At 39.4% G+C, this 22,589-nt stretch overlaps 1 protein-coding gene across 5 annotated transcripts in view; it reads left to right on the top strand.

The window, feature by feature from the left end:
- The window catches only part of ZDHHC14 (zinc finger DHHC-type palmitoyltransferase 14), a 374,077-nt gene that overhangs the window by 328,842 nt on the left and 22,646 nt on the right, over window positions 1–22,589 (top strand). For all 5 annotated transcript variants that reach the window (XM_044004826.1, XM_044004827.1, XM_044004828.1 and 2 more), the window contains exons 6-8: window positions 6,877–6,979; window positions 8,573–8,682; window positions 16,388–16,490. In XM_044004826.1, coding sequence (XP_043860761.1) covers window positions 6,877–6,979; window positions 8,573–8,682; window positions 16,388–16,490 — 316 coding nt within the window. The remainder of the gene's footprint in view (window positions 1–6,876; window positions 6,980–8,572; window positions 8,683–16,387; window positions 16,491–22,589) is intronic.

Here is a 22,589-nt window from a genome sequence, read left to right on the forward strand (position 1 = left end):
GAAGTAATAGAAAGAGAGAGACAGAGACAGAGAGACGGCGGGGAAGGGAGGGAGGGAAGAAGGCAAGAGTTTTCTTTTCAATGGAAAACATGGTTCAAGATTAAGAAATGGAAGAATCTTAATCCTATTCTTCCCCACTCTTATCCATCCTCCTTGCAATTGCCAAAGGAATTTTCCTTCCCTGCTCAATAAACTCCAATGGCTCCCTATTTCTTCAAGAATAAAATAGCTACTCTTTTGTTGGCCATTTAAAGCCCCTCTCAGGCTGGCTCTAACCTACTTTTCCAGCTTTATTATTTATTTCTCCCTTTCTCAAAATCCACTGGTCTTTTACTATTATTCACACAGATGTTCCATCTCCCATGGCTCTGCCATGGGTTGTTCCCATGTCTGGCAATGGGGAACAATCTCTCTCCTTTACCTCCTTCTCTTTGCATCTCTAGTTTCATTCAAATGTCATTCAAGTGTCACCTTCTCCATGAGGTCCTTCCTTATCCCCTAGATGTTAGTGCCTCCTCTCCCCCAATTACTCTGTGTTTATTTCCCATATATTTTACATTTACTGATATGTATGTCTCCCTTGATAGAATGTATGTTCCATAAGGGCAGGGTCTGTTTCCTTTTTCTTTCCAGCACCTAGGACAGCACCTAGCAAGCACTTAAGTGGTTGGATCAAAAAGCTTGAAGCCTACTGCTTGCATAACATGAATACTTTCTTCCAAATATGAATTGGAACATATAGGACAAGTTGAGAACACCCAAAAATGAAACTGTCTATTTTTAGCAGACAGTTTAACAGTAATGGAAATCATTTCTGTATTTTTCACTCAGATGTTGCCATGCCTTATTGAAGAGAGTAAACATACTTCTGCCCTTTCTTAATGATCATAGTTATGTTATGAACATCAGTTATTACACCATTTCTTTAATACACCTTAAGATCAGAAAGTTCTGAGTTGTACAGGACTATTTGCTCCTATATCCCTACTAGCTTCCTACAGTCGACACTTCTTCACTCAATTGATCACCAATTTATTGTTGTTCTGTTTTGTTTTTCTTTTTGAGAGGCAATGAGGGTTAAGTGACTTGCCCAAGGTCACACAGCTAGTAAATATCTGAGGCTGGATTTGAACTCAGGTCCTCCTGAATCCAGGGCCAGTGCTTTACCCACTGCACCACCTAGTTGCCCCCTGATCACCAATTTATTAAACAGCTACTAGATGCCAAATCCAGGACTAAGTACTAGAGATACAAAAATAAGAATGAAAGTGTTCTTGCCTTCAAGAAGGTTACATTGAAATAGGAAAGACAATGTGCACACATATAAATAAGAAAAAAATTGAGTATACACAAGGTAAACCAGGATGAAGGAGACAATAGCAGTGTCTCTGCTCATGAAGGAGACTCAGTCAATTAACAAATGTTTACTGTGTGTTGAGCACTGTGTTAAGTTCTGAGGATATAAAGAAAAAGAAAAGTCAGTCCCTGTACTCAAGGAACTAACTAATGGAAGAGAAAACAAATCTTCACATAAAAGATGACATACAGACTAGATGGAATATAGCTTTTGAGGAAAAGGAGCTAGCAAATGGCCTTCTGCAGAGGACAGCCCTTGAGCTATGTCTTAAAGCAAGCCAGGGATTGTAAGAGTTGGAAGGGAGGAATGAGGGGAACCATTCTAGGCAGTGCAAAGAAACAGAGACGGGAGATGGATAGAATCACGTGGGAGAAACAACTGGTTTTTAGAGCATGTCAAGGTAGTAATGGGTAATAAAGCTGGGAAAGGTACAATGGGATACCAGGTTGTGAAGATATTTAAATGCCAAATACAATAATTTATATCTGATGCTAGAAGTAATAGGGAATGCAAGATTTTATTGAGTAGGGGGTAGAATGGTCACACCAACACTTTAGCAGCTAGATGGAAGACATTAAAATGAGGGAGAGACTTGTGGCAGAGAAACCAGTTGGGAGAATGATGATAGGCCTTGAACTAGGGTGGTAGCTATGTAAATAAAGAAATATCATAGATGACAAGTTATCTCAAAGATGTCTATCACCTGCTGCCACCTCTTTCTCTGCTTCTAATCTCTGCTGCTGCATCTGATCTCTATCGCTGTTTCTTCTATCTACTACCCTGTTTTCTACAATTTGCCTTTTTTTCCCTTGTTCCTTTTCTTTTTCCTGTTTATTCTCCATTTCTCAGTTTGCATAACAAGTGTGGCTGTTGGGATGAGTAGCAGGTGTAATTTCAGGTTTTTGAGTCTTATGGATATTTTAATCTCTGCTTGTCATCCAAAGGTTCTTTTGCTCACTGTCAGAGATGCTTTAAAAAAAGATCTTCTGGGCTCTGTCCTCTCCTAGATAGGTTTGCTAGAAGTCCTTCAGAACTTGGCTGGCTTCCTCCTACCTTTCCAGTCTTCTTACACCTTAAAACCCTTCTATATATTCCTAAGATCCAGTGACTCTGACCTCCTTGAGGTTCCTCATAGAAGACATTTCATGTCAACCCCATATTGGCTCTGCCCCTTACCTGAAACTGTCCTTCCTCACCTGCCTCCTGGGCTCCTTTGCTTCCTACACATTCCAGCTAAAAATCTTGCTTTCTTATGGAAACCTTTGCCAGTCCTCCTCAATCTTGGGGCCTTTCCTCTATCAGTTACCTCCAGTTTGCCCACAAATTGTGCATAGTTGTTTACACATCATTTCCACCATTAGAATGTGAGCTCTTTGAGAGCAGGTACTGTCTTTTGTCTTTCTTTGTATCCTAGCACTTAGCATAGTGCCACTAGCACATAGTAGGGGCTTAATAAGTGCTTATTGACCAATTGGACTGCTAGATGGTACAGTGGAGAGAGCACCAGCCCTGGAGTCAGGAAAACTTAGTTTAAATCCAGCCTCAGACACTAGCTATGTGACCCTGGACAAATCATTTGTGTCATTTGAAAATTTATGAGGGTATCTCTCTCTGTCCCAAGTTTTAGGGAACTTAGCTGGGGTTTCTAATATGTTGTTACTTATAAATTAGAGGTTTTAGCATCAGTTTGGGGCATTAAGAATTTATTAAAGCATATTAAATATTAGTAAAGAGATAGCACATGGCTCAGAAAGTTCAGAAAGGAGAGATAGAGTTCAGCATGGCCACCTTCTCCAAGTCCCCAGCCAAGAGAGAGTGAGAGAGAGAGAGAGAGAGAGAGAGAGAGAGAGAGAGAGAGAGAGAGAGAGAGAGAGAGAGAGAGCGCGAGCGTTAAGTTCCTTGCAGGTCGGGAGAGGTGGCGTTTCCACACTGCTCAAAGCTAATTGGCTAGCTTCATTCAAATCTATTGGTTTACTGGACTTGAGGGTGGTCCATGAGCAGTACGAGCTGAATGAGGTCAGGGTCCAGAAGACAGACCCTCTGGAGTGAAAGGCTTTCAGGTAGGTGTGGTTTTAACCTCTATTGTCTGTATTGAGAGTCTTAGATCCAACTTTACTGACTCTGGGCTGGCTCTGAAACAGATCAGGAAAGGCTCCAGAGTTAGGCCCTCGAGTGGGGGCCTCTGGGAGTCCCAAACCCCATTATTTTCTCACACATTTAGCCCTATTTGCCTCAGTTCCTTCTCTAAAAAAAAATAAGGTGGAAAAGGAAATGGCAAACTACTTCAGTATCTTGCCAAGAAAACTCCAAATAGGGTCATGAAGAGTTGGGCACAGCTAAACCAACTCAAGAACAAAATTGACTGATGAAATGACTGACATCCAGATCAGCGAGGTTCCAGATTAGAGCAGATAATACCTTCCACCTGTGTGTCCTGATGTAGAATGAGGGCTGACAGAGCAGGGCAATCATTCATTTCTCCTCCTTATTACTTTGTATACTACCCCTCCCCCATTCATGTTGGTAATACTCAACTAATAGTAGCATAGCAAGGCATGAAATTTCATGGAGTAAGTTATTCCTTTTTCTGAACTAAATATGAATAATCTCAAACCCTGGCGGAGCGGGGAAGCAATGGTAATGTTTTATAACTTGATATATAGCTTCTCTCCTTAGATGCATTAGGAAGTCATGAATATTTACTTTCTCTGGCCTATAATTTATTGATGAGGATGCATGTTGTAGTTTTAAACTTCCAGACCCATATTATTTTCCCCAAGAATAGAATTTCTAAACACTTATGGGATAGAAAAGTTCTCCTGTCTCTTCAAACCACTACGATGCTATTTCTTTATTGATTTAACTCATATTATAGAGAACACCAGACTTCTTTTGGTTTACATATTACAGACACATCCTGTGGATTGTTAGACTTCCTCCCCTGTGGCAGGCAGTGAGAAGTCACAGGGGTTTTGCTTTTGTTTCTCAGGAACCCAGGCCAAGCCCTATCAGTAAGGGATCCCCTGTATAGTGAGTCAATAAACATTTATCAAATGTCTACTATGTGCCAGATATTGTGCTAATTGCTAGAGACTCAAAGAGAGGCCAAAATATGGTAGATATCCTCAAGTACCTCATATCCTAATGGGGAAAACAACATTACCCCCCATCAAATTGTACATACAAGATATATAGTTTAAATGGAAAACAACTTTAGAGAAAAATATTATATGAGAGAGTTCTGGGACTTGTCCCAATCCAGACCAAAAATACATACCCTACCCTGGTACTACACTGTCTGAAATGCCACCATTATAGATGTATTCCTTAGAGTTCTTCTTCCAAGCATCCTCTTTTACAATGCAATGGACTGATACTAATGATGATGATGTAATGGACTGTGGGAGGGGAAAGGGAAAGAGGAACCCATTAAAAATAAGGTGTCATGGACAGATATTCTGCTCCTGACAGAAAACACCTGAGGAATAGAGAGTCCTGCTGGCCTCGTGAGAGGGAAGGAATCACTAAATGAGGACAAGATTTAAAAAAAAAAAAAAAAAAGAAGGGAAGAGACGGAAAACAAAGTTGGTTGGCTTCACAATTGCCATGGCCCAGCCTTGCATACAACTATAATTAGCATAAGGATCTTCCCATAGATAGCCACAGCATCTGGTCTTTGTAGGAACCTGTGGATACTAGCCTCTGAACAAATGAGAACTAGGGAGCAGAATTTAGAGTCTATGATTGAGGGGCTATGCCAAATTTAGTTCTGGAACTGAAAATATAAACTGCTGGGAACACAGAACTGTGTACTCCCTGTTGTTGACAAGAGTGTTGTTGGCCTAGATGACTGAAGTGGATCAAAAGTCCTTGTGGCTGAAGGTCAGGCAGCAAGGCCTCTAAAGAGAAAGGAATAACGGCCATCCAATTATTGTCCACTTATTTTTCAGAATATCAGGATTTAAATCATGCAATAATGATAAACCAGGATGATGCCGGCTTGCTTATATATACCACTTTAACTTTTGCAAAGAGCTTTCTTTATAAATATTATCTCATTTTATCTTTACAACAGCTTTGGGAGGTAGGTACTATTATTATCCCCATCTTATAGATAGGAAAACTAAGATAGAGGTCAAGTGACTGAGGACAAATCACATGGTATCCACTTCCTCTAGAGAAATGATAGACTTAAAATGCAAAATGACATTTTTAAAAGTTTTTGGATATGGTCAAAGTGAAGATTTTTAATATAGACTTTATATTTTATTTATATATAATATATACATGTATATATGTGGTATATATGTATATTTGTTAGGAGGGTTTTATTTTTATTTTTTAGTTCAATGGTAATGATGGAATTAAAATGCAAAATGAGATACTTTTTTAAAATGTTGATATGTCAATATGGGATTGTTTTGGATGGTCTGTGGATATTTGTTATGAGGGTTTTATTTGTGGTTTTTTGATTGATCAAATGAGTGCAGGGAGTGAATGAATGAATGAATGAATGAATGAATGAATGAATGAATGAATGAATGAATGAATGAATGAAATCCTGCCTTCAAAGCTGGGTACCCAGTTCCTCCCTTCAAGGAGTTTAGTTAGAAAAGAAAAAAGGGGGGGCAGCTAGGTGGCACAGTGGATAAAGCACCAGCCCTGGATTCAGGAGGATCTGAGTTCAAATCTGTCACTTGACATTTACTAGCTGTATGACCCTGGGCAAATCACTTAACCCTCATTTCCCCACAAAAAAAAAAAAAGAGAGAGAGAGAGAGAGAAAAGAAAAAGAAACTAAAAAAGATGATACCACAATGCCTGATATGATTATGTGCTAGCTGATAGAATATAAACTGTCATTGCTGCAAGTGCCCAGAACTAAATGGTTGTAGTAGGTCAGAGAGGGAAATGGATGAAGTCCAAAATGATCAGGGAAGATTTTATAAAGATTTGCTTGATCTGGATCTTGAAAGATAGGCAAGATTTGAAAAAAATTGAGGAAAGAGAAGAAGGCATTTCAGTCAGGGGGAACAGCATGAATAAGGTCACAGAGGCAGAAGTGAGACACTGAAGAAGCCAGCCAGAAAGGAGCAATATTGTTAGATAATTAGAGTAGGATCAAATTAAGAGCCTTGAAGACCAAGCAAAGGAGTTTACACTTGACATAGTAGGAAGTAGGAAGCTAATAAAGGATTTAGGCAAGAGAGTGACTTGATCAAAATTATTTTAATCTGACAGTGATGTATATATGAAAGATGTATTGAGGCAGGGAAACCCTGCAGTCAAGGAGGAGGCTGATGCATTAATCCAGGCATAAGGAGAAATCAGCAGTATTGACTAAGATGCCCTTGACTGAATAACAAAATATGGTTACGGGCTCAAAGTTTTGCAGTGGAAAAATGAAACAATGTCCTCATTGGTGTTAAACTTTGAAACCCTCATTTTTTTTAGATAACATCTTAAGCTGTGTGAATTTTCCTCTTTCCTCCCAATTTACTTCCTTGACTTTAAATCACTGTGCTGGAAGCCGTGGTGTGTTTCTTTTCTGTTTGGTCTATTGTTGGTCTCTCAGGTTTCCACACATATTTGATCAGCTCCAATCAAACTACAAATGAAGATGTAAGTGGCTTTATGGGAAATGTGTATGTTTACTTGTGATGTTTGGAAAATGAGGTAGGGAAGTACAGGTGATTTTGTTTTCACTTCTATGGGGTTGCTGTTGTTGAGTGGTTTCAGTCATATCTGACTCTTCCTGACCCCATTTGTGGTTTTCTTGGCAAAGATACTGGAGTGGTTTACCATTTCATTCTCCAACTCGTTTTACAGATGAACAAACTGAGATAAATAGATTTAAGTACCTTGCCCAGGCTCACACAGTACAGGCCGTTTAAACTTTGTTCCTTTTAGAACAAACAGAAATTATTTTTTTAAATCATTTTACATTGTTCTTTATGCTTCACATGTTTGAATCCCTAAACATAATTTTGTCCATATATATGTAAGTTCACCCTGAGGTCTGGCCAGAAGAGCCCTAATACAGAGCACCAAAGGGAAGGAGAGGGAGCTGGCTTTTGATTTGAAAATCATTTTCCAAGAAATACTCAGAAGAAGCATAGAGAAATGGGGAGGAAAGGTCATCCTTGTAGTCAGGAAAACCTGTGTTCAAATCCTGCTTCTGACACATACTGGCTGTGTGACTCTTGAAAAGTCATTAGCTTCTCAGTGTTTTTAAGGCAATTCTAAAAGACTAGAGGTTGTGGAATAGAAGCCAATATACATTGGTCCATTGGAATTTCCTCATTCAGAGTGCCCTATATCAATGAAATTAGAGGTCTACAAAAAACAAACAAAACTTTGAATCTTTTTAAATGGAGAGACTTTACTGCAATGTGACATCACATGATAAAAATGTGAATTCCATCTCATTTCTATATCTCTGTTTAAATGCTGAGATGGATTGTCTTGTTCCTGGTTTTAATTAGACCTCTTATTCATGTTTATCTTTCTCAGAATCCTGAAAGTTTTTATGATAAGGACATTAAAAAGTAATTTTAGAAGATAGTTCTCAAGCCAGCCTGAACACTACCTTTAAAAAAAATTATTACAGAAGCATTTATAAACACATGACAAAAATAGCTAAACAGAATCTACCAGGTTAGCCTAAAAGAAGACATATCAAAATTGATAGAAATGCAAAATAAGCTTTTGAAAATTAAAACATGATATATTAATTCAGGAATTATAATCCTGTGTATTTTCCATGGACTTTATCATTGGAAACCACAAGAGACATTCTTTGTGATTCTTAGATGTTGCAGAACAGACTACTGGGACAATACTTTGAGCCAGAATTCTTCCAGTATATAAATTTCTTCCTGAAAGAAACATTAATCACTTTGGGGAACTTTATCAACTCTATCTGCCATCTATTTAATTGTCGATTCCTTCAGAACACTAAATGCAAACTTGGAAAAAATATTATTTTTACCTTTAAATATCATGTGGTAGGAATATAAGGTGAAAGCTCTTTAATAAAGTCACTTTCTACCTTATCTAACTCACTTGCTCAGAATCGAAAATCAAGGTATGGGAAAAGTGTACTCCATGATTTCTCTTATGGAGAAAATAAGCAATGCCCTAAAAGCCAGTTTGCCTAAACTGTGAGTTCAATAAAAAGAATGCCATATGTGATAAATTCTCCATGTCTTTCAGATTAAAGGATCTTGGTCAAATAAAAGAGGTAAAGAAAATTATAATCCCTACAGCTATGGAAACATCATTACAAATTGTTGTGCTGCCCTCTGTGGGCCTATCTCTCCAAGGTAAGCTTTCCAAAAAGTCATGTCCTCTGAAAGGGATGATTTCATTATAGATCTCAGGCTTTAAACATAAATAAATTAAATCCTTAAGCTGTAGCTGTACAAGGCAAAGTGAAACGGTGATTTGATCATCTGGAGAATTTGATCTAAGTAGACAACCAAAGGTAGATTTTGGTTTTTTAGACGTAAATTACCCAGGCCAGCTGTCTGTTTCCATTAAATTCATTGGGTGATTGTGAGTTTCCCACTTTGTTTTTCTTCTGCTGTAGACAAAATTTTTATGAAATGGGTTTATGAAATGGAATAGGGATTTTTTTTCATTTGCTTGTTTGTTTTACAGAATTAGTGTCAAACATAAAAAACTAAGCCCCTAAGACCTACTAAGGCTCTTGTCATATGATCTGTCATGAGGTCGCCAAGTATTGATTTCCTCCCATGTTCCTAGCACTGTGGTTATGGTAAAAAGTAGCCCCAGACCAGAAAAAACTTAGCATCTGGTTGAAGAGATAAGATTAATATGCATTAAATTATTAGAAAACTATAGGAGACCTGAAATAATGTACTGCTGTGTGGTACAGACTGCAAATGCTTCTAGATGTCAGATAAAGGAGAGATCTGTGTGACCTAGAGTATTTAGGTAACTAAGTCAATTGTACAGGTTTAAGATTCTAAGGAACCCCTGTGCGTGTGTGTGGTCCTTCTCCAGCTGATTTTTATCCTAGCATGAGGGAGATGGAGCACTAGACTTAACAAGCCCCACAATCTTAGGTCTTTAGATTACGTTTATTAAAGTGTCAGCACATTGTTACATCTTCCATTTTTTCCTCTGAATATTAAAAAAAATGCAAGTTACATCAAAAGTCATTGGGAAGGGGGCAGCTAGGTGGTGCAGTAGATAAAGCACCAGCCCTGGATTCAGGAGGACCTGAGCTCAAATCCGGCCTCAGACACTTGACACTTAACTAGCTTTATGACCCTAGGCAAGTCACTTAACCCTAATTGCCCCACCAAAAAAGAAAAAAAAAGTCATTAGGAAAATATCCACTTTCCTCTGAGTTAGGCCAACCCTATGCCTATTATGCTTGTGGGTCACTCCATCATCAATTGGTGTGAGTTCATGAAACATCAACCAACTATTATTAAGGTACAAAACATTATTGAGTAAAGAGGTATTAATATAACAAAAGGAATTAGCAATGCATTTGTAAGACAGTTGGGTTTTTATTATACACTATTTTGAATCATCTGGATGATTTCATTGGTATGCATAATTGAAAGTTGACTCTATTTCAATTCCTTCTGAAACTTAAGAATAACTAACAGTAGTTTCAATCAATGCATAGCTTGGAATCATGATTTTATGGTAAAAGATATTGAAAGGAGGGCAAAGGTTAGACTGTGAAGAGTCTCAGGTTCATACCATATCAGGATTGGTTGAAGGAACTGAGAATGCTTAGCTTGGATAAGAGATGATTCTAGGGGAATATGATAACCATCTTTAACTATTTGCAGGGATGTCACATGGAAAAGGAATTAGAATTAGAATTATTATTATTATTAGAATTAGAATTATTAATCACATTAGAAAAGGAATTATGCTTGACCCCAGAAGGTCATTCAGAATTATGAGCAAATGTGCAGGAGTTGAAAATTTAGGTTTGAAGTAAAGGGGAAACTTCCTAATAATTGTGGTTATCCCAAAGTAGAATGGGCTTCCTTGGATGTTGTGGGCTCCCTGTCTCTAGAGGTCCTCAAGCAAAGACTAGACCTGTGTAGGAAAGGAAATGTTTTGTCAAATACAAATTGAACCACATGGCCAAAAGAGCTCTTCCAATTCTCATTTGTTTAGGAGGTTTTATATTTTTATTTTTTATTATTATCCTGAACTTTAAAAAAAATCTCTTCCAGTTCTGTCATATTAGACTGTTATGTTAAACAATCTAAATATAACCAGGTAATGTTTTTTTTTTCAAATGACATATTTATAGATGACCAGGGGGCCAAAACAATGAAAAATGGAAGATGAAAGAAGGTAGCTTAGAGTTTTGGTGGATGGAGACCCCAGAGGCCTAGATAACTTTCTGGATACCTCAGAAGGGTTACTTCTGAGAATCAGTTGGGAATTACTTATTAGGCAAGAATAATGCATAGAAATATGTTGGGAAATTTTCACTATTTTGTGGCTTGGGTCGTTGCTTGTATTTGTAATAAAAAATAAAAAGCATCTCCAATTTTTTTTTCCTTTTAAAGGAAGACTGGGGTTGTGTTTACTGAAAGAATTTATAGAATTTCTCCTTTTATAAAAATCTTTTCCCCCTTATTCCTAGCTCTACACTTGTAGCCTATCATGTTGCTCACTTTACTGATCCAATTTTGAAACAACAAAAATTAATTCTTCCAACACTGGGATCAGTTTAAGCCTTTGGCTGTGTTTGGCTTCATTTAAAAAAAAAAAAAAAACCCTTGATTTCAAGTGTGTCTATTCTATTTCCTCCGCTATTTAAAACATGAGAAGGAGCTTGTTTTGGAAAAATATAGGAGGAAAAGGATTTTTTCAAATTTTTCTTAGAACCAAATCCCTCTGTCCATTGAGAGGGAAGGAGGGAGGGAGAGAGGGAGAGATGGAAAGAGGGAGGGAGGGAGAGAGACACTGGAGGCATACAAAGACTTTTATCATCAGTCTTTTCCAAAGTGTTATTATTTTGTCATAAGGAGAAAAACTTGTCTGGAATAAAGTCCATGAGACTGCCAAACTGATTTATGGGTGGACTTTTAGACACTAAAGAAGTCAATAACAATACCCAGAGAATGTGGCCAGATTTGGTGGGGAAGGAAAATAGGATGATTTGGGGTCTTGGTTTTGTTTTTAAATAAAAGCAAAATGACCCAGAGGTTTTTGTCTTTAATATTACTAACTCAGCCATATAGCAGAATCCTGAAGACTTTCCCCATGGTCTTCCCAGAGTTTTCAGAGACTCTAACCCCCAGTGGAAAAGTCCACCTTATTCCAACACAGGAAGCAAGCACCATGACTGGGAGACCTGGTTTTCTGCTGGGAATCAGCAAGGGGTATATTTGCCTGTTAGGCCATATGTGGACAGAATCAGTGACTTATTCCTCAAAGAAAGGGAACAGAGTACATCACCAAACTGGTTTTTCTATTGTAAAAAGAAACTGAGAATTTCCACTGTGAATATTTTCGTTAGGTTTTTCTCTACTTCCTGATGGGCTGAAAGTAACCACCAGAGAGCCATAGGACTAGAAAGTACCATTAGACTCCATCTCATCAAAGCTATCCTGCTCTCCTCTCACTGGTTCGTTCCCTGCTGCCCCCACCCCCTCCCACCATGAATGTTTAGTTCTAGGGGCAACTAGGTGGCCCAGTGGATAGAGCACCAGCCCTGGATTCAGGAGGACCTAAGTTCAAATCCGGCCTCAGACACTTAACACTTACTAGCTGTGTGACCCTGGGCAAGTCACTTAACCCCAATTGCCTCACCAAAAACAAACAAAAAAGAATGTTAGTTCTACTCCTAACAATCTGCAGAAACAACATCTTAGTGAACTATCCCAGTATCTAGCAACCCTGACTCTAAAGAGAGTCTTGAAATCTAACCTAAACTTCCCTCCCATTGAATTTATTCTCTTTTCTCAGAGTAGAGATGGAAAATGGCTAGTCTCCCATTTCATTACATCACTCCTACATGGATTTGAAGCCCTGGATCTGCTATAGTTAAGCTTTTAAATTTAACAGATTCAGCCAATTAGTTACCAAGTGCTTGGTACGATGAATCTATGGTACTATGAAAAGTGTTGAGACATAGAGATATAAATCAAATATAGTTCCTGCCCTCAAGAAGCTCCTTTTCTCGGGGCAGCTAGGTGGTGCAGTGGATGGAGCACCGGCCCTGGAGTCAGGAGTACCTGAGTTCAAATCTGGCCTCAGACACTTAACACTTACTAGCTGTGTGACCCTGGGCAAATCACTTAACCCCAATTACCTCACTAAAAAAAAAAAAAGAGAGAGAGAAGCTCCCTTTCTCTAGTCTATGTTGTGTAATTCCAACTGCTTTCTCAATCAACAAGCATTAAGCTTCTGCTATGTGTTAGGGTACTGTGCTAAGCAGTGGGCATACAAAGGATAAAAGACGGTCCTTGCTTTAAAGGAGCTTCTAACTATCCTTTGCAATGCTGTCAGCTACACCCAGAGGTTCCTTAGGTTCTAGCCATTCAAACAGGATATAATCAGCCAGTCAGTCAACTAGCATTTATTAAATGTTTGCTATGGCCAGGCATTGTACTGAGTCCTGAGTCGTGTTCTCCTCTAAGTGCTAAGAACAGTGAAACAATTAATTTCAAAGTTGTTTGTTTGTTTTTCTGTTTTTACATTGATTTTTTTTGGGGGGGGGGTGAAACAATTGGGGTTAAGTGACTTGCCCAGGGTCACACAGCTAGTAAGTGTCAAGTGTTTGAGGCTGGATTTGAACTCATGTCCTCCTAAATCCAGGACCAGTGCTTTATCCATTGTTTGTTTTTAAACAGCTTGCACTATAGATCTCCACTGGAATATAAACAATGCCCCTAAAAAAATCTTTTTTGAAAATAAGGGAGAAAGATGTGTGTGTACACGCTAAACAATAATCATTGCCCATTACTACCACCATCTTGGAGCCAAAGAATACTCAGACCCTAGAATATCATGGACTAAGAAGAAGCCAGCACAGTCAGGGTGCTGTCACTTGTTCATTGCTCTATCAGCTGGCCATCTTTGATACTTTTCCTAAAACCAGGGCAGGAGGAAAGAATGAAGAGGAGGAGAATACACAAGAAATCCTCCTTTCCGGGTGTCCTATCAAATTTTACTTCAAAAAAAAAAAGTTTTATTGAGGGCAGCTAGGTGGCACAGTGGATAAAGCACTGGCCCTGGATTCAGGAGGACCTGAGTTCAAATTTGACCTCAGACACTTAACACTTACTAGCTGTGTGACCCTGGGCAAGTCACTTAACCTCACCCCCCAAAAATTTTTAAATAAAATAAAATTTTAAAGTATTGTTTAAAAAAAAAAGCATTAAAGCCAAGTCACTCTTTGGGTTTGTATGCCTCAGAGTTATAAATGGCAATTGTTTCTGTTTTGTCCAGAAACCCTGAGAGTCTTTCCTTCCCAGGTTGTTTTTTTTTTTTTTTGACTAGGTAAAAGAGGTCATTTTTTGTCTCATTTCTTACCTAGCCTTAATCACTGAATGGACATTGCCTCAGACAAACTGACACCTGGGAAAGATCTTAGTTTAGAAAGACCAAGGTCTCCCACTGCATCTGGGGCCATCTCTGGTCATCCTGATATATATCTTGCCTCTAACCCAGATGGCTCAGGAGGAGAAAGTGAGGCTGGTGACTTTGCACAGCCCTGCCTCACATGAATCCAATTCACTTGCAAATCAAGATATCACCTTCTTGATGTCATTGGTCTTCTTAGAGAACAAAAGACAAGCAACATTCAAATTTTACTTACTCCCCCAAGGAAGCATTGTCAATCCCCTTTCTTGCATTATCCCCCCCTCACCTGTTACCCCACATATACATGTGCAAACATACACACACATATACACACGCCCTAACCATTCAAACACTGCCCTATGCACTTACAAAATCACAAGAGGATACTGTTTTTGTCTTTTGTTTTTTGTGGAGCAATGAGTGTTAAGTGACTTGCCCAGGGTCATACAGCTAGTAAGTGTCAAGTGTCTGAGGCCAGATTTGAACTCAAGTCCTCCTGAATCCAGGGCCAGTGCTTTATCTACTGTGCCACCTAGCTGTCCCCAACAGGATACTATTTAGCTAATACCATCAAATACTTTGGTAACTTGAAAATGCAAATCAGAACAAGAGTTCTAGTACAGTGCTAACCTTAGGCTAAAGTGAATGAGAATTGCCTTTGGTATCCTTTCAATCCCCCTACTCTTCTTCATTTTTCTTCCCCTTTCTCCCCACTGACCCACAATACCCTCATTTTGCCCTGTAGTTACCATATAAGCTCTCACTGAGGCACCCTGTACAGACCTACTGAACAAATAGAATTCTTTGTTTATGCGACAGTTCTTCAAATACTTGAAAATGGCTATCCTTCTCCCCTTTGACTTTCTTCTTCAGGTAAACCATCCCCAGTTCCTTCAAGTATTCTTCAAATAGCACCCTCTTCAGTGCTCTTACCATCCTAGTTGCCCTTCTAAGAACTCAGGAGTCTCCTTGTCACCTTCAGGTCAAAACCCTGATATGAGAAGCAGTTAAAAGCCCCTCCCTACCCCAGTTTTGTTGTTGTTGTTGTTGTTGTTTTTTGCGGGGCAATGGGGGTTAAGTGACTTGCCCAGGGTCACACAGCTAGTAAGTGTCAAGTTTCTGAGGCCGGATTTGAACTCAGGTACTCCTGAATCCAGGGCCGGTGCTTTATCCACTACGCCACCTAGCTGCCCCACCCCAGTTTTTTTTTAAGAGACCTAGAATTATAGGCAAGGGATTTTCCCTTTATTTTAAGACAACTCTAAGCCCCATAATTTCAGTCTTTGTTAATTCCTGAATGTGTATGTGGTAAATATTGTAGTTGTTTCAAAAGTAATGTTCCAGATAGTGATGTTGGAATGAGGTGGAAAAAGCACCACTTGGAATGGAGTTATGGGAAAAGTGCTGAACCAGTCAAGAAGAATTTATTAAGCATTTACTATGGCACTATCTTAAGCACTGGGAATACAAATACAAGCAAAAAGACAGTGTCTGCCCTCAAGGAACTCAGTCTAATGTTGAAAGACAACACATAAAAAGAAGCTGGAAAGTAATGGCAATGGGGGAAAAGTACAGAAGGTACTCAGGTGGGGACATGGTAGGGAAAGTCTGAGTCAAGAGGGGAACCTGGAGAGGAATGTAGCCTATTTGAGCCTTGGGCTCAGATTATGGCTCCAGCACTTGATAGCTCTGTGACCACAGGCAAGTTGCATAACATCTCTGAGCCTCCATTTCCTCATTTGCAAAATGAAGATGTTCACAGGATCACAGATTTAGAAGTAGAAGGGATTTTAAAGGTCATTTAGTTAAACATCTTCATTTTTCAATTGAAGAAGCTGAGGTCCAAAGATTAAATGACTTGCCCAGGAGCACAGTGGTAGTAAATGGCAGAGTCTGAATCTACCCAGGGCCTCTTTCTCCAAGCTCAGCATTCTTTGTACCAAGCCACAACTGCCCCATACAACTTGTACTACCCAGCTCATAGGGTCATTGTATAACTTAAAGCATGATACTAATGTGGGTCATTATTAGTATTAGTACAGTGTCTGACACATAATAACAGTAAGAGACCAAAGTTTCCACGTCAAATTTCTATGAAGTTATCATGCAAACTTTGAAAGTTCCATTATTTCAACAATCTATCACTCTTACTGACTTTGATTAAAACCCTTTCTTATTTAATGAGTACACAAAATAAATCCTGATCTGGTAGTCAATCTTCTGAGGATTTGTTTTTGGCAATCAGATAAGATCTTAAGATCTTACACACACACACACACACACACACACACACACACACACACACACAGCCTGACCAACCAACCATGCTATAATTCAGAAAGTCTTTAGAGAGAGGAAAAAGCAGAAACATTTCTGAATATCTCTGGTATTTTCAATTCATTCTCCCTACCTTTTCTCCCTTCTCTTGTTCAGCCTAATTGATAGAAGAGGATTCATCCAGCCGGACACACCACAGCCAGCAGCACCAACGAATGGAATCACAATGTATGGGGCTACACATTCTCAGAGCAACATGGTAGGAGCCAGCATATAGCAGTGTTCTCCTGATTCCTGATGTTTCTTGCTTTTTGCTTTGATATGAGCTAATCAAATAATTCACTAACTGGGTTTACCTGCTTCTCCCTGGAAGGAAGAGCAGTGCCTTAGTCTTATCAAGGGAAGGCAAGGTTTTAAACTAAGGTGTACTGGTATTGGCAAATGCCAAGGAAGAAGGGGTGGGATTCTAACTACAAATTATATGAGATTATGGCATATATGTCTGTGACACTGATTCTATGACTTATGGGCACGTGTTATGAAGAGCTGACCCCTGCCAAGTATTGAACCGGACTTATTTAGGTGCCATTGGTGAAGCAGATTGGGTCATACATGATCCGAGTTCATTTCCTAACTCTGACACTTTCTAACTGAATGACAATGTGCAAGCCACTTAACTTCCCTGACTCAATTTCCACATCTGTAAAAAAAAAAAGAAGAAGAATGCCTATAAGTACCTACCTCACAGGGTTGTTGTGAGGACTTAATGAGAAAATGTGCATAAGGTGCTTAAAATGGTACAAAAATGTCTGTTATTGTTGATATAATTTAAAAACAAGATAGGCAAAGTTCATCTAAGTCAAAATTATAAAATAGATGATGTTCATCTTTGGAAACTCTAGCCTCACTTTTCAGTTCCCTTTCCTCTACTTTGGTTACTCCATATTTTAGGTTTCTAGTCCCTGCATACTTCCTCTCTAGTATCTCAGAGCTTTGAGCCAATATTCAGTCATTTACACCTTGGTGTGAATGAGTTTGTCATTATGTTGCCTTTTCCTGGGATATTTGCATTTCGAGACTTCTCTTGGATTGTGGCACAAAAGGCTTTTATCCCACCAGGTTAGGAAAATTTAAGGCATCCATAAACCAACTGGTTATAGAAATCTTGTGCCTTGGGACCAAATTGTCTGGAACCCCATATTCCTAAAGAAGGTCTGTATTTCTGATGACGTTTCTAAATGACATCTTCATGGCTCCCAATCATTCCCTTCTCATTTTTGTTAGGGTAGTATAGTCCTTCCTACAATAGTGTTCCAACTCAAGGAGTTAAGACCTGAATGACAATTTCCCAGAGCATTTGATTTCTCTTAATAACCACAAGACAAGGTTGCAGTCTCAAGAATGTATCTAGGTAATGTGTTGTTTAAAATCTAAATTGTGGATTCTAATCTGCCCCCCCACCCCCAGTCTTGGGAAGCTGGCTAAAATCACTGATAAATTCAACAAGAGTTTGGGCTTTTAAAGATTTATTAGAAACATATATTATAAGTTAGTGAAGAGAGAGAGAGATTGAGAACAGATTCCTTCTAATATGGAAATCCTAGCTCAGATCTAATTTGGCATAGTCAGAGAGAAAGAAAGCAATTTCCTTTCCTAACAGCCCATGTGAAATATCTCACCACCAAGCCAGTGTTGGAATGACTAAGAGCGTGCCCCGCCCCCCCCCCTTCTCCATCTGCAACCACACTCCATTCCTGGATGAAAAGAGACCAATCCTCAATGGCTTCTCCAAGAAGCCGTCTGTGAAACAGGAATCAGGGGTGTCCACACACAGCTCCAAGCTAATTGGCTGGTAGCTCTGATTGACAAGTCCTACAGGTGGTTCTATAGATGTAACTTCCAGACATTAAAGTCACATGGTCTCTAAATCACATGCTTTCTCCTCATGGCGGAGCTTTCCTACAGTATCTCTCCAACAGGGGTGCCATTCCAATTCTCACAGTAAAAAAAGGAGGAGAGGGGTTCAGCTAGGTGGCATAGTGGATAGAACACTGGCCCTGGAGTCAGGATGACCTGAGTTCAAATCCAGCCTTATACACTTACTAGCTATATGGTCCTAGGCAAGTCACTTAACCTTGATTGCCTCCAAAAAAATTAATAATAATTTATCTGTATGCTAAGAGTTAGAGATAGGGACTGGGTCTGTGTCATTTAATTTGTATAGAGCAGAGCTCCTTAAACTGTTTTCTACTCATGACCCCTTTTTGCCCAAGAAATTTTTACATGACCCCAGATATAGGTATATAAAATAGGTATACATAACCTTTTACTGTTGCCAAATTTTTCACAACCCCTGCATTCAATTATGTGACCCACAGTTTAAGAAGCTTTGGTCCCAAGTAAGGAAACCTCCTTTTACCAGTGTAGGTCAAGCCAACGCCTTTTCTACCACTTAAAGTTTTGCCTAGAGCAGAGGAGTTAAATGACTTCCCCAGAGCGGTGCCATTTGTATATGTAGGAGGCAGAGCTTGAATAAATCTTGCAGGTTCCAAGGCCAACTTTCTCTTCATTATGCCACATACCTCTCTGGCTACTCAGGGCTATATAAAATGACATTCGTTGGACGCCACAACAGACACCAGGAAAATCATGCTCTCTATGCAAGTCAGGACATTTCTCTTAATCAATTGAATTCTAAAAGTGAGTTCATTGTATTGAAAGAAAGCCTTGGATTTTTGTAGCTTGGTTTTGTGAGAGGTTCTCTCTCCCTTCTGTCTATACGAAGATTATTTATAGAAAAAGAGAGAGAGAAACAGAGATGGGGAGGGGAAGGAAGGGGAGAGGGAGTTTATCTCTCTTTTATGGGTCTATAAAGCCAGAAGTACTTTCAGAACCTTTTAGTCCCACCTTTTCTTCTCTTTGTTTTTTGTTTATTTTGTTTTATTTTGAGATGGTTGGGGTTAAGTAATTTGCCTGGGATGACACAGCTAAGAAGTGTCTGAGGCAGGATTTGAACTCAGGTCCTCCTGACTTCAGAGCCAGCACTCTATCCACTGCACCACCTACCTACCCCCCCTTTCATCTTATTAATGAGAAAATGGAGGCTCAGGGAGGTTTTGAGTTGCCAGTCAACTTGCTAATAATGATATTAATAATTGACATTTAGATAGGATATCAAGATTTATAAGGTGTTGTCCTTTTAATATCCCTATGGAGTCTTCCAGACTCCACTTTCCAGATGAGGGAAGTGTAGTTCAGAAGGAATAAGTGATTTGCCCATGGTCACACCAATGTGTCTCATCTAGATTTCCAACTCAGGACCCCTAATGCCAAGTCTAGAACTCCTACCACTACCAATACTAGAGCTCAGTTCCCTTGATTTCCACACCAAGGTTCTTTCTATTTATGGCATTATAGACCAAGATCTGTAAGGGACCTTGGAAGCCATCCAGGGACTAGGTAGGTTAAGTATCTTGCCCAAGATCACATGGGTATGAAATGGCAGAGATGGGATTTGAACCCAGGCCCCTTAGCTCCAGAGGACTTTTCATACTTCTCCTTGAATCATATGGATGGACACTGTGATTGCTGTGGTCTTTTGTTCTTATTTTCAAATTTACAACCCTGCTTCTGCAGAGTTAACAGGGGCAGGTGTTTGTAATAAATAGGAAATATCTGAGGGGAGGGGAGTATGTATGATAATATGATGAAAACATGCATCACCTTACATCTTTCTATAATATATGTGAGAGCATGGCATAGTGGGTAAGGAACTGGCCTCAGAGCCAGTAGGTTCAAATCCCACCTCTGACACATACAGCCAATGGAGTCATGAAGAGTTGGTCATGACTGAAATGACTGAACAACAACAACTATAGATCTCTGATTTTATTTTGGTAGGGAATTTCTCCACTTATGCAGTTCAAGAATTGCTGTGGCTTGGGGCAGCTAGGTGGCGCAGTGGATAGAGCACCGGCCCTGGAGTCAGGAGTACCTGAGTTCAAATCCGGCCTCAGACACTTAATACTTACTAGCTGTGTGACCCTGGGCAAGTCACTTAACCCCAATTGCCTCACTAAAAAAAAAAAAAGAATTGCTGTGGCCAAAAAAAATCATCATTCTGTAGCCAATCAGTGATGATGCTGCCTGAACTTAGGTAGAATAGTCCTTAGGTACAAGCCTTCCATCCCTGATTGCCTTAGAAAAAGAGAGACATGGAGAGAGACAGAGAGAAGAAAAGAAAATGGCCAGAGCTGAGAGATAGAGTGTCATATTTGTGGAACAGCCAGGAAGCCAAAGTAGGACTTGGGTGGAAAAATTCTAGGAAGTCTTTAATATCAGGGATGCTTAATGAGATATGAATGGCAATGATTGTTCAGGTATGAGTTTGCCTATACTCAATTCATTTGAAACATTTATTAAGCTCCTACTATATTCAGGAGATACTTCTCTATTCCCATGACTACTGCATACTAGAGGTTCTAAGCACCTCTGAATGAACACACAGCCATCCTTCACCTAGGAGAAAGTAAATATTGTCCTCTTCATTCTACAAATGCTGACTCAATCCAGATAGTGTCTCCACTTTAATTTGGGCTAAATGAAAACAGTTCTATTTTTCCTATAATGTACCCAAAAGAAAAAAATAAATAAATAAACCCTTTCTTGAGAGTTACCTGCTTCCCAGGCCATCATCATTTCAAGTGACACTGTTTTGTTTCTTGTTGTCCTGAAGCTAGCATAGTACCCCTTCCATAGGAACATGGTCAGACTTTTTCTTTGATTTCACTAATATAGGCAGCTCCTAGGTGAGGGAACTCCCCCATCTAATGCAGATGGGCATCTTCTCTGCCACTTACATGGTCCAGAGAGGCACAAATTTTAAGAGACTTGCCCAAAGTCACACAAGCAGAATATGTCAAAGGTAGAACTTAAAGCCAGGTCTTCCTGGTTCCTGGTCTCTTATACCACACTGCCAGCTACATAGTTGATATTTAATAAATGTTTATTGTTTAATTGCTTGATTTTTGGGGGGTGGGGCAATGAGGGTTAAGTGACTTGCCCAGGGTCACACAGCTAGTAAGTGTCAAGTGTCTGAGGCTGGATTTGAACTCAGATCCTCCTGAATCCAGGGATGGTGCTTTATCCACTGCGCCACCTAGCTGCGCATCTTGATTTATTTTTTAAGGAAATGTTTAAAAGAAATTTAAAAAAAGAAATTTTAATTAATCAAATTAAATAATTAATTTCAAGGAAATTTGGGCATCAAGGTTACTTTCCCATGAAGATCAAGAAAAGAAAGAAGTGTGGTGCGGAGAAAGTTGAGAAGCCGGAGATCATTTACAAAGTGGAAGGGATAGGGAAGACCTAAAGCAAAAGGAAATTGATATTAAATTTGGGGGTTTGGGGGGGAAGAGAACATTCCATGTAATCCATCCAGATGTCAGAAAGTCTTCAACTGAAAAAAATGTGGGAACTTCTGCCCAAGGCAATTTCTAGTATTATCCCCCAAGCTCCCCATTGTTTTTGTTTCTTATTATACTTTGGGTAATGTTAGTACTAAGTGGAAGTTATGTACCTAACAATTTCCAGGAACTGTCAAAACCCAGAGAAACGAGCTAAAATATTTCAAGAGTGCCAACTGAACTTAGTCTTCGGGGGCAAAATTTCCCATTCCTTTGCTTTGATTTATTCAGCCTGGCACATAGAACAGGCATCCCGACCAGGGCCTCATCAGTCAAAAAAGTCAGCAAGTGTTCACTGAGTCCCAACCATTTATCAAGCTCTGTGAACCAAACAGGGTGATGAGGAGTTTCTTTCCATCTGTTTCAGCATTAGTTGTTCAGATTAACTCCTATTCTGTGGGTAAACATGATGTTAGTAGTAAAAGCAGTTGATATTTGCAGAAACTTACCTCCTTGCTTTTTATTAAATGATTAGCGTTCTCCACCACCCAATGATGTAGAATGTCAGTGTCATATTCTTCCAATTCTGTAAAGTGTTTAATAGCAAAGATGCCATTAATAAAATATAGGAAATGAGGCAACTAGGTGGTGCAGTGGGATAAAGCACCAACCCTGGATTCAGGAGGACCTGAGTTCAAATATGGCCTCAAACACTTCAATTACTAGCTGTGTGACCCTGGGCAAGTCACTTAGCCCTCATGGCCCCCCCCCCCCCGCCAAAAAAAACATACACAATAAAATATAGGAAAAAAGTAGAGAGGTTTCCTGTTTAGATATGGTCTGGGCTCCAAGATTTCTTCTTTTTTTTCTTTTCTTTCTTTCTTTTTTTTTTTGGGGGGGGGGCCAGGCAGTGAGGGTTAAGTGACTTGCCCAGGGTCACACAACTAGTAAAT

This window comes from Dromiciops gliroides, chromosome 4 (assembly GCF_019393635.1).
Source record: "Dromiciops gliroides isolate mDroGli1 chromosome 4, mDroGli1.pri, whole genome shotgun sequence".
In the NCBI taxonomy this organism is placed as follows: domain Eukaryota; kingdom Metazoa; phylum Chordata; class Mammalia; order Microbiotheria; family Microbiotheriidae; genus Dromiciops; species Dromiciops gliroides.